This window comes from Nyctibius grandis, chromosome 1 (genome assembly GCF_013368605.1).
Source record: "Nyctibius grandis isolate bNycGra1 chromosome 1, bNycGra1.pri, whole genome shotgun sequence".
NCBI classification, from domain to species: Eukaryota; Metazoa; Chordata; class Aves; order Nyctibiiformes; family Nyctibiidae; genus Nyctibius; species Nyctibius grandis.
Window position 1 is genome coordinate 62762356 of NC_090658.1, and position 16692 is coordinate 62779047.

Genomic DNA, 16692 nt, shown 5'->3' on the forward strand with positions numbered 1-16692 from the left:
AATAATGTGTATTTTACATGATGTATCTGCTTCTCCCTGGTATACTTTTCTATCCATCAGATATTTTTCCTTTTTATGAAGTTGCCCAAATACAAGGCAGCTGATTTAAGAATATTTTAATAATGCAACTTGGTGTATAAGAACAGTGACAACAAAGGTAACTGAAATGATTTTTGAAACAAGATGTTCTTTTTTTTCCCATTAAAGCACTTAAGATATTTGAAATATAAATCCTCAAAGATTTCTTCTTAAGATCATGAAAACATGTGAGATGTCAAATTATTATTTCTACTTTGTATGTAGAAAATCAAACATTATTACACACACAACTAGAATGGACAAATGGTTTCTCTATACTATGCCACCTGTGGAGGAAGGGAGCACGTAGTAAGGTACAAAGATTTTATAGAAGCTCTGTGTAGTACAACTATGAACGCATTTACTGTTAGCAAAATCTAGAGGTAATAAATTTTTTAAGCAAACTACACCAGAGAAGTGCACGTACGCATTATGCAAAGTTGCTGTGTAGCTCTACGTTCTGTTGTCAGAGACATTAACCAATGGCTAATTGCAGAAGCTTTGACACTTTCAAAAGCCAATGTTAAACACTGAAACCTGTTCCCACAGGACAGGACAATTATTGAAGGATTCACGTTGACTAAAATAAAAGGAATACTGTTACTTTAACTTAATTTTCTTTTCATAAAATATTTCACTCTTCTCCACCAAAAGTTTCTCTCCCATCACAGCATTAATCAAATTGCTTCTGCCATGTTATGGGAAGGAAAGAAAATATATAATTTATTTAAAAAAAAATATACATTTACTCTTACTAACATAAAGAGTCTTGCAGGAATATGTGGAATATCCTGTTTGGCTTTGCCTATACTAGTACATTCAACAGTGCCAGGGAATGTGTCTCAGCACTCAAACTTGACTGTCTACACTGTCAAACTGCTGGAACAGACTCCAGTATGGTTTCGGCCCATGCAAGCTAGCACTTTCCCAAACAATTCCTGGGCACAACTTGTGGTTACAGCAGGCTAGAGACCATTCAGTATTGGCAGCTTTCACAAACTACCTTGTTCAGGTTTAAAAGTTTAATAGTATGGATGTGAGTGGTTCTGTGCCAGCTGTTCTCAGTGTCAAATATTTACAGGCATGTTTAATTTATTAGTATAGACACAGACATCACGTCTAAATCGTGGAGTAAGTGTACTTTGCTCTGTGCTAGCTCTATGAATCTAGTAGAGGGCAACACTGATCCCTCCTTCCCGTCCAAAGGAAACTTCAGTTCCATAGGAATGGTGCATACCAAAGTCTAACCTCAATATGCAGCCAGGATCTAGCATGAATACATATATTGCAACTCAGGAACTGAGGAGGGCTCCCCGGTCCCACAGTTCAGTCCATCTGTTGCAAGATACAGATATTTCTAAATCTACTTACAGGTCAGGGAACAAGGCTACTGTGGAACAGGGTATTGCTGGCATAAAAAGGACTCCTCAGCAGCATGAGGAGAAGAACGATATCTGCCATTATAGCTGAAGGGAGGATGCTCTCGGAAATGACAAGGCATGCATGACAGGATGGTGACAGGCAAGGACACACACTTTCCATTGCTCTCAATCTTTTTAATTCCATGCATGCAAACAAAACTGCTACCGTATCTTTGCTGATTGACATATCCATCCCTTATGCCCTCTCAAAGTCCTGCATAACTGACAGCGTATTTTCTAAGCTTTCAGAACTGAGGATCTGTGTGAGCTGTATCACCTCTTTGGGTGCACTTTTGCAAAACTCCCTCATAAGAATGTAACACTTCAGGCTGCTACAAGACCCAAACTTGTAGTGACACAACAGATGTGCAGAGGAGGAATGCAGGCACGCAAATACTCGAGTTAGATCAAGTTAGAGATTTATCACGGTGCTTAGCAAGGGTCTTAATCTCTTAGTTACAGGATAGTAGTTATGAATTCTCACACAGGGTATCTTAATTAACTCAATTCCTTTTTATTTATATTTATGTACTTGTTAAATCAGGTTATCACAGGTAAGTGGCTAGAGGGAGCAATGCACTGATACTATCCAGATACTGAATAATGAAACTTCTAATACTTAATGAAGAATTCAAGTTTAAATCAAAATTATGACATTTTTGACAACTTGAATTAAACATTCAAACCAAAAAACAATGATGACTAAAATTTTCAGAGTAGTTATCCAAAAACCTATTAGAATGACTGTCTAGAGGATCATGATAAGCTGGTTAAATATGAAAGCTTTGCTGCCAAACAACACAAAATTTGCTTTCCAGCTAGCAGTTACTACGGTAAAGCTTAAGTAAAGCCTTCAGCTGTTTTGGTTAAGGAGCTATCGAAACCCCTACAACAGCCCCCAAAACTATCACCAAGTTTAAATGGTTCAGCTATAGGTTTGAGGTATTGTTTTCAATAAAATGATTTAACTGTCACATGTGACATTACAGTAATATGACAGACAAACAATAGGATGTGCCTTTTGTTCTTCAAGAGAATACTAAAGGTTGATGTGTCGCTGTCAAAGGTGAATTTTGTTATTTTTATCTTTTTAAGACATTTTCTACAAAAATGGCTTCCTATATATTAAGATGGGCATATCCTTTGGTGTTCTTATGACAGCAGACTAAAATCAAGCTAAACAGTGAATTCTTCTTATAGCATTCCATTGAATCAAAAATGTGTTTTCAGTAAAGCTGGTATTTTATCATAGAAACCCTCTTCAACAACATAATAAACTAAAATATCTAACTAAATATTTATAAGTTACAATATACGAGATATACCTGTCTAAACTCGGTAGTCATAACAGGCAACATTTGACTGTATCTAGCACTGGAATCTAAAACATCAATTACGATTACTATCAGCTTTCCCTGGTGAGGATAAACTGTAGGGTAGAATGTGAACAGATTTCATGCCAGGACTTCTAGACCTCCTCCTCACTCAACAACCATGTTTCATTGCCAACAAAAATCTGATTATTAGAGAGAGATGTAACTTATCTTTTTATTATCTCTATTCCACAGAGAAAAATTCCTAGAAAACAGTTAATAATTTGTCCAAATGCACATCAGTATTCAAATTAGAATCTACGATGATTCCAGCTTTATTGTCAGTCACTACTCTTTCACAGGCCAAGGTTTCCCTAAGGCTGGCATTTACATGTACACTTCAAAGCATGATATATGCAAGTAAACATAAAATATACGTAATATAGGTTATCAGTGATTTTAACATCAAAGACAGATGGCATTTTAAAACATAAAAGCCTTGATTAAATGGTACATCAAAATGACCTCATTAGCAGTACCTTATAAATGATTTCATTTAATATAGGCACCACTTATAATCAACAAGCACACATAAAAATTATGCTGCAACAGAAAACACCACTGGAATGTCGTGATAATTTAATGAAGTGAATAAATAACTTACATACTGACCCCGAAGAAGAAATTTTAAGTAAAGGGGATGTGTATTTATTACCAAAAATACAATTTAGCAAGGCCATCAGCAATACAGGCTTTGCCAAGTATATCAGAACCTCACCTGAGAAGCAACAACATAAAAAACCTAACACAATGCTAGCTCATTGGTTTGAAAAAGTCAGATAGACAACACTGATCATACGCTGTAGCAAAGCTTTTAGAAACTATTAAACTCTTAGCAACACGATGTTTAGTTGATGTCCATTCTTTTTAAAATTTCTGAATTAGTAGCAGATAAGGATGACATCATTTCTCAACCTTCTTCATTCAGTGCAGAGGAGACACACAGGACACAGCATGCCCATGTACAGACAATATAAATGCCACTACCTTACCTGCAGACTGAGCACTGTAAAGGGAAGGATCGACTAGAGGAATATTCTGAGGAGCAGGCTGAATGGTGTTACTTGTCTCTCCTGGAAATCAATGCAAAAAATTGGACTTGGGTTATTTTTATTTATAGACTTTAGGCAGACAAAGTAGGCAGACAAAATAAGAAAACAGAACAGGTAAACCTAATGACTTAATTATTTTTAAATTAAGCAGCTGATAGCTTCCCAATTCTGAGTTTGTGGTAAATAATTTTAAAACCCTCACTTCAGCCTATGAATGTTTTATAAAATAATACAGCAGAATTTACAGGCTGTCATTCATTTTATCAGTACAGTATTTCACAGAAATTTAATTTCAAACATCAAAAAAAAAAAGCAAATACTAGTCTAAAAGACACTGATTAGAGTATTGAGGAAAACCTGCTAAAGAGTAGGAGTAAACTTTTATATTTTAAGTTTAAATTCTGCCTTTTAATATAAGAGAGAGTCTCCATTATTGTATTTTGAAAGACCCATGCCTGACATCTCAGACTTGCAAACTATCTCCTTCCTAATTCCTTCGAAAACAATTGGTGAGCATAAAAAAGCTAGCTAGATTTAAAAGGGAAATGGTGATACTAGAAGAAGAAACAGCACTTTACTCTGTGAGGCATTCTTGTATCTGCGTTCGCATATTAGAGGCTCTCATTTGCACTGATTCAAAACTATATTTTTGCAGTATGTCCAGAACATACCAACCTAACAAAAAGTTACTTCTACAATATCTGCTGTGTAGGAAGATGGTATAATCACTTTTCTAAATCATCTGTTATTTCATGGAATGACTGATGGGGTAAAAACTAAGTAATGCAAAGTATTCATGTATTCCAACAAGGTACATATTCCATAATTTTCAGATCTGGTAAAAATAAAGAGCTAAATATTTACCTAGGCTGAATGTAAAAAACAACACTCTCCCCCTCCCAGATTCAAAAACCCCCACCTATCTGAAGGATTTCCCTTTGATAAAGCTGCAAAAAAGAGCATCCTGAACTTTTCATAGGGTGAAGCACTTTTAAAATGAGAAAGTAAAAGAAAAGGAGGGGCTGTGTGACAAAAACATCTCTTATGTTCTATAATATAAAAATGTATCTGAACAATCAAATGATCATCAGGATTGAAATAAAGAGCTTTTAATTTTTTAGTGTTATTAAACATCATTATAAAAAGGTAACGTGAGGTGAAAAAGTTGTATTCACTAATCATTTAATACAATTTTTTTTTTTTTTAAATACAGCAACTGGGAAAAACTTTGGATTTTTAAGAACTTAGTTTTGGTCCAAAAATGACACAGAATAAGAAGGAGGATGTAGGAGCCAATATGTTTAGTAGTAGGGACAAAATTTCCATTAATAATATTATTTGAGGTCAATCATACTAAAGTGTGGGAAAAGGAGCATAAACCAAATAGGAGGAAGATATGAATGGTACATCAGGCATGACTGTCACAGTGATGTAGCAGTTTCAACACCATGTTGGATATGTTCCCACATAAAGAACAGCAGTCTATCCGCACAGGGAAAGCTAAATATGAAATGAAGTAATATAATATCATCTATCAAGTGAAAGATTCAAATGGTGCTTTACAGCGTAGATGTTGCAATGTATGTTTCTAGAGAAGAAAAAACCCATTCTGTCTGCAGGAACACTCACTCTTTCAGTCCATATATCTCTTCTGGTAAAATGCTCCAAAATATGAATTACGTATTTTAAAAACCATAAAAACATAAAAAATATTTCTGATGGCATTTTTACGATGTTAATTTATGAAGTTTCTTCTGCCATAGAATACCTATATTATTTTACTTTATATATCATGGAAAGAGGGCTAGAATTCGCCTCTCAATAAAGGCATGAACTTTTTGTGTGTGATTCGGACATACCTGTGTTATGAGGTACTTCAGCTGGAGTGTTAGCTGGTGCATGGGCACCTGGGGGTATATGTATGCCAGTGTAATTACTAGTTGGTGTGTTGTTAGCTTCATGCGTAGATGATGATGCTGGTTGAGTTGTTCCACTATGGAGTGAAGATGACCCTGCTTCTTCCCTTTCAACATCTGCTAAGATGACAGAAACCAGAAATTACTGCAATTACTCTTCTGTACAAACACTTGAAAACTTAGGCTTTCTTTTAAAATCTCCTTTCAAATTTTTGTTAATAGAAAAAATGCCACCACAGTGTAACATAAAACATTTATCAACCCAAATCACCGCTGGCTGTTTTGACAAAGTAAAAAAGCAACATACCACAGGATAAAGATCTAGAAAGTCACAAACTTTCAAAGATCTCTTCTGTTTAAATTGAAGGATCATCTCATTACTGGTCTGAATATAAGCAATTTGTCTCATTAGTACAATCTGTTATACTTCCATGCACTGCATACACAGTAGTTGAACAAGGTACTACAAATATGCAGTGATCTATATTTTAATATATTCATGAACCAGAATATGGAAAACTGTATTTGCCTTACAAACTCTTTGTAAAAAGAAACACAATCCTTCCAACGCATATCTATTAAACAAATCACAAATACATAACAAAAAAGGGGAAGCTTGGGAAAGTAATACCAAACAAGAAAATGAAATGCAGCTTAGCTGAGTCATAACTGTATCTAGAACAGTTAGAGCATACAGTGCACTATAAGAATAATGAGGTTCAATATACCCATAGCATGTACAAAGAACATACATATTATTTTTCAATCTAGCCATGTTCTTAAGGTTCTGGTCTACTTTATTCAGTGCTGCTTTGAAGGCTAATGGTCCAATTTTATTATGCTAATGACCCAGTTAATTTAGAATATGGTTGATTTCTGCTACTTAATTTGCAGTTCAGTTTTAAAAAGCTAATCTTCATTTACTATGTATGTGTTCACCAATAATATCAGGTGGAACGAGCACAGTTTTGGGAATGGCTTTGTTAACAGCCAGTTCTTGAAAGGGAGCAAAATTAATATGGGAGCACAAAACTTGTATGTGTCTAGAGCTGGCAAAGGAGATGTTTTTTCTTTATGAAATCCACACTGATCTTCAACTATACAAGATTAAGTGTTATGCAAACACCTCTACTGCTTGATAATTAAACAGTCTACTATTACAAATATTACCATTACAAATATCAGAATTTTTTCCCATGTAAGGTTCTCTTCCTCCCAGAAAAAGTTCAGGTACTACCTTTACTAAAAATGACTAAACAACTAATTCACAATACTATTTACTACAACAAAAGGCTATAATGCAGAGTAAAATCAACAGTATTGTCATTAGGTATTTTTATTGGACTTTAATAATTACACAGTTAAAGAATATATTTTTGTTTTATATTGCAAAGTTGTAGTAGTTTACTTTCATTCAGAACATCCAAGAACTAATAAACAAATTCACAAATCCCTCAACTTCACAGTCTATTACCAAGAATCTTTACTTAAAAGTATTAAAAAGCAAAGAAACCGAGAAGCAAAGTTCTGTCAGGAGTGTCAAACACTGATAGCAAAATTTAGTATGAAAATACAGAACATGGTAAAATTTTTGTATGTTACTCTTGTAAAAATTACTTTTACTTGCTGCAACCAGTAATTCAGGCTGTGGTTTTATGAAGCTATTTCTGACAAATGCAAACAAACATCTGGCAGATTTCTGTAAGGCAAAGGATATCTTAAGGTGCCAGATTTTTCCTCTGCTGTATTTTTTGCTAGTAACTTATACTGTGATATCAGGTGGTTAACATGCATGGAAGTAAAATTAAATGTGTTAAAACGGGTAAAAAATGAGATTCAAAAGTAAACACTGGATATGCTACCTTTTAAACAATACTGTAATGATAGGAATAAGGCATTGCTTGAACGCTATATTTTTCAGTGGTTTTGGTGTTAACTAAGAAAATTATTTTAAAACAGTTTCAGAAAATAAAATCTAGTTTAACAAAATTCCAGAGATGAATTGTACATCAGATTAAGGAAATAGTTACACACATCACTCATCATGCTGTCTGAAGGCCGTCCAAGTTTACTTTTTCTCAATTGTCATTTATTGTTTATAGCTTGGTCAAATTGTAGCCATAAAGTTGGATTTTCCATGTTGGGTGTCTGCCTGAAGCTAGCATTTTGGAAAAGCTGTTGTAAAAATTACTAAGCCACTTTTGAGAATGAGGGAGTGGGAGAAAACATGCTTTCATTGCACTTAGTATCTCAATTAAGAGAAATTACCTGGAACTTCCGTTAATGCATTTATTCCTGTATTCTGCCCCCTGCACCTTCCTGTTGCCCTTATCTGGCTCTTCTGTCCCATTCTGATTTCTCTCTCTCTGCACCAGGACTTCACATGCCATATCTGCAACCCCTTGCCCCATACTTGTGTCTGTCTTGCACTACCTCACAATCTTTTCTACAAGACATTCACAGTTTCAGCTTCAAACCTCCTCACTGCATAGTTCACAGTCTCTAGTCACTCCTGTAAAAGCACAGTGCTGTAGGCAGCACCAGTCATGGAAGATATGAACTCAAATGGTTAAAGTCTAGCAATGTTATAAACAAAAAAAGCAATGAAAAAAAGTGTTAGGAGTGCCGACCACCCGTAATAACAGTGCCTGTAAGAGGTAAATTCACAAAAGTGCAACATACTTTTTAATCAGGCATATGTATCAAGAGATTAAGCTCAACTGTTTGATTTGCTCATTATGCAATTGGCAAATGTTAAACTGTATTAAACATAAAAGTAGCTTTGTTTAAATTAACTCTTCTTAGGTGTTTACAGTGCCCAAATGTCATCAAAGCACTGTAACTACTCTTTCTGCAAAGTAAATATTTAAAATATTCTTTATCAAAGATTAAAGTATTAGAACCATTTTGAGATACATGCTTGCAGTATTCGTGAAGAATTTTAAAGGTACTGCTAAATAGAAGGATTTCAGGTTGCTGGAAAATGACATTTAAGTCAACAAACTTTTTAAGTTCTGTGGTTAGAACATTTCAGATTATTGAAAATCAAATCTTTTCCAGGGAATGGGAATGAACGCTAGAAAAACTAAAGAATTAATTTCTCATAAAGCAGTAATAACCAAGAATTTAAAGTTCCTTGCAATTTGCTCAAGGATGCTGAAATACTAGCCTGTGAAACAGTGACACAATTGTTTCACCTTCAGTTTCAGCTCCAGCTGAGTTTCTTCTCTTGGAACCTCATCAGCCTTTGTGCTTGGATCCCAGCACAATGAATCCATGTGCTCTTCACATTTTCCTCAGAGCTACAGTATACCCAGACTATCTTGAAGGCAAGACTTTGTGGAATAAGGCTGATACCCCTGGCCCCATAACTAACTGCCCAAAGATACTTCCACATAAACAGAAGATTCTCAAGGCTTAATGGCATGCCCTTGTCTAGTGTAAGGAAGCACCAATTATGACTTCACTTCAGCAGTCCAGAGCACTAAATTTAAAACTAGAAAAAAATTTTTTTTAAGTAGTCCAGACTCCTCCTGTTCTCTGGACTCCTATTTTTAAGGAGTCCAGAGAATTAAAAAGGTAATCTATTCATTTTAATTTAAAAACATTTTCTTCTTATTATTCTGCTGCACTGCTTCTCTTCTGCTTGAGATGTTGTTAAAAGATGCACAATGTAAGGTTCTGTTGGAACACTGCTTTTTTAAAAAAATATATATGTAAGTTTTTTTCCACAACATTGAGAAATGGACTCAAAAATCCATCAACTTTGTAATACGCTGTTCTTTCTACTAGTTGGGACTACAAAGGTTTCCTGTAATTCTGCAATATAAATATAGAATACATATTATATATTGCAATGAAAGTGGTGACATTCAATGTATTTTATTATGGCTATACCATGACCATTTAGGAACTTTTTCATATTTGAAATTACATTTTAAATTTTTTCCCATTAGTATAAAATCTTGTTGGATGACCTAGGGCTACTGCTAAGTGACCTTTATGTGTACTCTAGAACTTGTATTCCAACTGCATTAATAAATCAAGCATATCATTACAAGGTTTCCATGGTGGCATTCTGACAAAAGCATCCATAAATCCAACAGCAGAACTGCATAAAGCATGCCTATGTTACTGTAAAAACATCTCCAAGAGTTACAGTATGGTTTTCAAGAATCACAAAGAAAATAACACTTTGAAAAAAAATGGTAATTTCTCAAGCTACAAAGACCTAGTTTCACTCTGTTTAAACAGACTTTTTCCACTTGCAAGGGAAGGAAGAAAATGAGCAAGCAGAAAGGAATGGGGAAGGTTCCGCCATACATTCAAACAATGCTGCTTTTCTTCTTATAATGCACAAAGCAAGAATTCACACTTTTTTTAACTGATTCTTCTAATAAAAGTAATTTGCATAAAATGTTTGTCTTTGTTGTGTAAAGCATTATGGACACATACACTACAGAGTTAATTTCCAAAAATAAATGTCAAAAAGTATTTTTTGTTTCATTGCTCAGAAAATAAAGTGTGAGAAATTCTCTTACTACAGGAAATACAATTCAACAAATAAAAAGATATTGCCAAATTATAGATATTGCAGGCTTCCTATCAATAAGGATGTTGAAATTTTGGCTCACTCATCATAAGTGTCTCTCGCCACAGCTGTACCAGCAGTTAAGAACACTGCCTTGAAAATGACTGTATGTTGAAGAACAAATTAGTCTGCCAATGCTTCACTTGAAATATAGCTGTGCCTAGATCGGAGCATATTTCAGTGGGTAAGATAGAGAGTCCAGTTTTAAGACTGTGGGGCATCTTTAGGTAAGGGAAGCATGATAGCAAGAATAAACCAGAGTCCAGTTGGAGGCCTGTGTCTAGCGGAGTTCCTCAAGGGTCAGTACTGGGACCAGTTCTATTCAATATATTCATTAATGACTTGGATGAGGGAATAGAGTGCACTGTCAGCAAGTTCACTGATGACACAAAACTGGGAGGAGTGGCTGTCACAACGGAAGGCTGCGCAGCCATTCAGAGGGACCTAGACAGGCTGGAGAGTTGGGCGGGGAGAAATTTAATGAAATATAACAAGGGCAAGTGTAGAGTCCTGCATCTGGGCAAGAACAACCCCATGTATGAGTACAAGTTGGGGACAGACCTGTTGGAGAGCAGTGTAGGGGAAAGGGACCTGGGGGTCCTAGTGGACAGCAGGATGACCATGAGCCAGCAGTGTGCCCTTGTGGCCAAGAAGGCCAATGGCATCCTGGGGTGTATTAGAAGGGGTGTGGTTAGCAGGTCGAGAGAGGTTCTCCTCCCCCTCTACTCTGCCCTGGTGAGGCCGCATCTGGAATATTGTGTCCAGTTCTATGCCCCTCAGTTCAAGAAGGACAGGGAACTGCTAGAGAGAGTCCAGCTCAGAGGCACGAAGATGATTAAGGGGGTGGAACATCTCCCTTATGAGGAGAGGCTGAGGGAGCTGGGCCTCTTTAGCTTAGAGAAGAGGAGACTGAGGGGTGACCTCATTAATGTTTATAAATATGTGAAGGGCAAGTGTCATGAGGATGGAGCCAGGTTCTTCTCAGTGACATCCCTTGACAGGACAAGGGGCAATGGGTGCAAGCTGGAACACAGGAGGTTCCACATAAATATGAGGAAAAACTTCTTTACGGTGAGGGTGACCAAACACTGGAACAGGCTGCCCAGAGAGGTTGTGGAGTCTCCTTCTCTGGAGACATTCAAAACCCGCCTGGACGCGTTCCTGTGTGATATGGTCTAGGCAATCCTGCTCCGGCAGGGGGATTGGACTAGATGATCTTTCGAGGTCCCTTCCAATCCCTAACATTCTGTGATTCTGTGAAACCAGTAGGCTGGAAACCAAACTGCATCACTCTCATTATTTGTTCACAAATATTTGAATTTACTTATGTTGTAGTGTTTCTAGAGTATTAATACCCAAACAGTATTTCACCCAGGGAACTGTGAAGAAATTATAATTGGCACTCAGGCTTTTAGACACTTGTGTTTATTTTTGTGGCGGACAGATGAGTGGACATTTGACTTTAACATTTCTTGGTGTGTAAGATGCAAGCTTTGCTGCACACATTGCAGACTTTGAAGAGACTCGTGCGTGTAGCAGGTGTTATAACCACAAGCAAGAACCAGACACTGGTTTCCAGCCCTGCGGAGGCAGGACTCAGATGCCATTTTTCCACTGTCAATACTTCCTGTGGTTTTGATGCCTATCAACATCTGACTACAAGTGTGCACGGTGCTAGTCATCGACCTTGGGGGGGGTCTTGTCTAATGAGATCTGCAAAATCACAGAATCACAGAATCAAGCAGGCTGGAACAGACCCCTGGGATCATCAAGTCCAACCATTGCCCTGACACCACCATGTCAACTAGACCATGGCACTAAGTGCCATGTCCAGTCTTTTTTTAAGACAGTCTCCCTGCGACCACCTGGGATACACCGAGCCTGCGCCGAAACACACCACACCTACCCTCGCATGGTATCATGCCCACCATGCATGTGCATGAAGTTTCTTGGAACCGGGTGGAGATTTAGGGACTTGGACTGTACAAAAATGGTACCACCAGAAGGTAGGGGGGGACCCCCACCACCAAGACACCCAGAATCAAGAGGACCAATGGGATGCTGCTGGATCCACGGGTGGTGATATTCTTTCTCTGTCTCTCTCTCTCCTCCTTTCTTTCTTTTTTATCGAATTATGACTAGATCTAAGTGAAAACATATAGCACGGGACTTATTTATCAAGTTAAGTTATCCAATTAAGTAGTTGCCACTGAGTTATTGCATCTAACCACATGCCTTGAATTTTGTATTAATAAATCGCTAAACTGAATGGCTGGTGTTGTTTCACCTTAATTCAGTCCAAGGGTATTACGAACTTGGTCGTTGGTCCCAACGGGAAGGAGGTCATGCTAAACGGCTCCTTTCGGGCCACAACAAATTTTAACAAAATAAAGGCTAACAATAAACAGGGACAGGTGTTTGGTACACATTCTCATTAAAAAAACGGTGATGATGTATTTTAGAATTTTGTAACTTTTAAATTTTTTTAATGTAATGGTGGTCAGGAGATATAAATGATAAGAGATTACACTGTGGAGAGACACTTTTCAGACTTTTTTGGTTAAATTTGAACCTCAGAAGCACACTTATCTGGCCCTCTCCCCGTTGCACCCATGGATTCTCTTTTCCATATACAACTGAATGATTTTTTGAATAATCATAAAAGGGCTGAAGGATTCTTTGCAGGTTACCAGGTCCAATTCCTCACTTATAGCAGTGCTAACACAGATCATGCTGCTCTGGGCACAGAATGGCTGAGCTTGGAAGAGACCTCTTGAGATTACTTAGTCCAACCCCCTGTTCAAGCATGGTTAGCTAGAGCCAGTTGCCCAAGACTATGCAGTCAGGTTTTGAATATTTCCAAGGATGGAGATTAATCTCTCTTGGACTCTCTTTTCCATATCTGACCACATTCATGATGAAAATTATTTTCCTAATAATTAATTCACATTTTCCTTGTTGCAACCTGTGTCCATTGCCTGTTGTCCTTTCACTATGCATGTCCAGGAAGAGTCTGACTTAGATCTTCTTTACACTCTCCCATTAGGTATAGTTTAAGACAGCAATAAGAACTCTCCTTAGACTCACTTAACTTCATCTGGTATGCCATGTTCTCCAGTTCACATTTGGAAGACAATAGAAAACTCTCATACTTCAAGCAATGTACTACTTTCTAACAAAGGTGGGCTTGGAAGGAGTGAGTAAGATTGCCTGCCTTCTACTTCCTTATACTTTTGCTCACTGTTTGATAAAGGTGGTAAGCTAGACAGTTTTTATTCATGCTACTTTGTCACCCTTTATCTTCTGCTGCACATTTGCCTTCTGCTAAAGAATCAGCTAGTGGCTGCCAAGTAGAATAGGATGCTATACCTTACTGGAAGGACCACCAGTTTCATCTTTCTATAAACAGCAGGCCATGCCCATGCTCCTCTTTCTTCACAGACGAACAGGAAAGAAACTTCAAAATATGAGATTGCATGATGAAAAGATTCAGAAGCAGAAGAGAAACCACTTTTCTAGTGTTTTGACATGTTTAAAATAAAACCAATGTGCAGAAAATTACAAATCTATTCACAACATATTTGAAATTACAGGTTCAAACTTCAAAATCCACCTAAGACCCAGATACAGACCCCAAACATGAATGAATGGAAACAAACAAACAAACACACACTTGTGTGTGTGTGTGTATATATGTGTGTGTGCACGCATGTGTAAATATACGGATCATATGTATTAAGACATATGAACATATAACTTTATGTAGCCACCTCTACAACTACCTAACAAGTTAGATTTATCTCTTTTACATTGTAGTTTTGTTTATTGATCTTTTTTATTAGAAAAATTTGTATTACTAAATTCAAGCTTAAGAGATAAATGAGCGTCAACTTAAGTGACATTTATTCAAGCCACAAAGTCTTCTGTACTAGCTCAGAGGAAAATTTCAAATCATTTAATGTTCTTACTTGTTTCATTAGTCATGTGAAGAATTATACATAGAGGTTATTGTCACTGCGCAGAATTAGTCTGATTTAATTTGTGTAATGAAAATATCCATTCCAAAGACATCCTATTTCCATAAGAGATTCACATTTAAAATTTGTATTTCAAGCTCCGGTGCTGACTGGGGAAGAAAACGAAGACACCCCTTACTAATGAAGCTGATTGCTATCAAAAGCAACTGGTGAAATGCAAAGAGAATTAAACATTCATAAAGCATTAAGCATAGAAAAACTACAAACAATGAAAAAGTAAATGGTGAAAATATTTTGAAAGTTATTTCAACAATTACATACTGATTTTATTTTTATATATTTCAGAAATGCATCATTTTTTGCATATATTTTGCTTTTATCAATAACTGAAAAGCATAGTCAGTTTATAGAACAGTAATACTATTATCTGCTTCAGTAGTTTAACCAAAAAAGTTTTGTAAGTTATTTCATTCTCATGTATATCTGTGAAGCTTCTGGATCTATACTTTAGAAATAGGCTGACATTATAAAGTTGAGAAATAATATGGCAGCTCTGTTTTGAATGTTTAGTTATTTTTAGTAAAAATACACATAATGACATAAGAGAACAGAGCTGTCTTTCTCACAATAGGTTAGGATGTGATCAATGTGCTCTTGTAAGACAGAATCTGCTTAGTTTGTGTTCTGTTACTTCATGGAGAGGCTAGCTTGTGTGCTCACAGTGGTGGTGTCTATCTTAAAAAAGCTCTTAAATGAGAAAGGTTTGGATGCTCCTAACGTTTCTTACTGAGGAGCTAAGACTTAAATTAGCACCAGAGTTTAGACAGTTCTGAATGCATTAAGTAGAAGACAGCAAAACTACAGTCTGGGAGGTTTTAAACAACCTGTTCTGATAAACATTCATTTTAGTAAGTGGGTGGCCTTGGAAATCACCACTTTTTATCTAACAGTTAAGGAGGTCGGTAACTTCGAGGAATCCTGTATAGGAAAGTCAGGTAGCCAGAAGAACACAAGAAGTAACTAAAAGCACAAGGCAAAGAGGGATGAGTGAGAAAGCGGCAGGAAATCCTATCTAAAAAAAGCAGACCATAAACCTATTTTGAAAACCACATTATCATATGGGGAGGAAGGGGTTGTCTCACAATCAGGTGTTTGCTCTGAAGCTGAATTCATCTACAATCAATCCATTTTCTATTCCTATTTAACTCCTGAGAGAGGATAAACTGGCAAAGGGATCGTAACTTTACAGAACAGATTTAAAAGAAGGACTGTGGGTAGCATTAAAAGAAATGCATGATTCTGGCCCAAAGGTGACAATGCCTTCTTAGAGAGTAGCTGTATCCAAAATAATAATCTCCACTACAGAGGAAAGAAAAAAAAATATTTTATTAAAAAAAAAGTCAATAAAATAGTAAAGTCCAATAAAAAAAACCAGTAGGAGAAGCAGAGAAGAAAAAGCAGAAGGCTGCCCATTGTGAATGGAACATTAAATGGGGAAGCTGTGCATCCTGTGGGGCGCTCCCTGAAAAACTGTGCATACCACCATTTCAGTCTTGGCCCAGGCCTCTGCTCTTTTTAAAAGAAAAGGGAAACACATACCGAAGCTCTCTCCTTCCATTCCAATAGGCCCAGGCTGAGGAGTCTCTCCGTTCTTCAAGCAGTTATGAATGTACGCTGCCTTCCACCTGGCGTACTTCCTGTGCTGGATGTTCTGGGAAGGGAAAAGGACAGCCATTTTAACCACTCACTTCTGTGGATTAATGCATTCAAAACAGAAATATAAGCAGGTTTTCCACCCTAAGAGATTACAAAACTAAAATGTTTTCTCTGCTTGCATTTCACACATGTGAAATTAATCGGTGAATTAAAAAAAAAAAAATAACAAGACCAGCTCTAACAGGACCTCAGCATGAAAGGAGAATGTGGAGAACTTTAATTAGTATAGCAAATCAGAAGGAAATAAATTATACCAGAACCATCTAGTGTGAAAGATGGAGCACTGTGTAGTAATTACTGCTGTGAAATAATAAAGAAAACTTCCTATCTCCATAAAGTTAGATGAATACTTAATTCAAATATCTGAAACTAAAAATGCTGCTCCTCCTGATCAATATAAAATCTTTTCTAATTACATTATTGTACATTTTAAAAATGTATTTAAAAGCATGAGTAAAGAACGGCTGCTGTAGTTGCAGATTAATGTGGTATGTGTGGGATATTCTAGGATATACAATATTTTGATTTAATATCTTCACAACATAGCTAAAAATCAGATGAAGGACTT

General features: G+C 36.6%; 1 protein-coding gene across 3 annotated transcripts in view; it reads right to left on the reverse strand.

Moving 5' to 3' along the window:
- VTA1 (vesicle trafficking 1) overlaps positions 1 to 16692 on the reverse strand; it is a 43686-nt gene that overhangs the window by 5276 nt on the left and 21718 nt on the right. For 2 of the 3 annotated variants that reach the window (XM_068398941.1, XM_068398957.1), the window contains 3 exons: positions 16008 to 16119; positions 5784 to 5960; positions 3865 to 3945 (listed from right to left, as the gene is read on the reverse strand). In XM_068398941.1, coding sequence (XP_068255042.1) covers positions 3865 to 3945; positions 5784 to 5960; positions 16008 to 16119 — 370 coding nt within the window. The remainder of the gene's footprint in view (positions 1 to 3864; positions 3946 to 5783; positions 5961 to 16007; positions 16120 to 16692) is intronic. The other variant, XM_068398949.1, reaches the window with a different exon arrangement.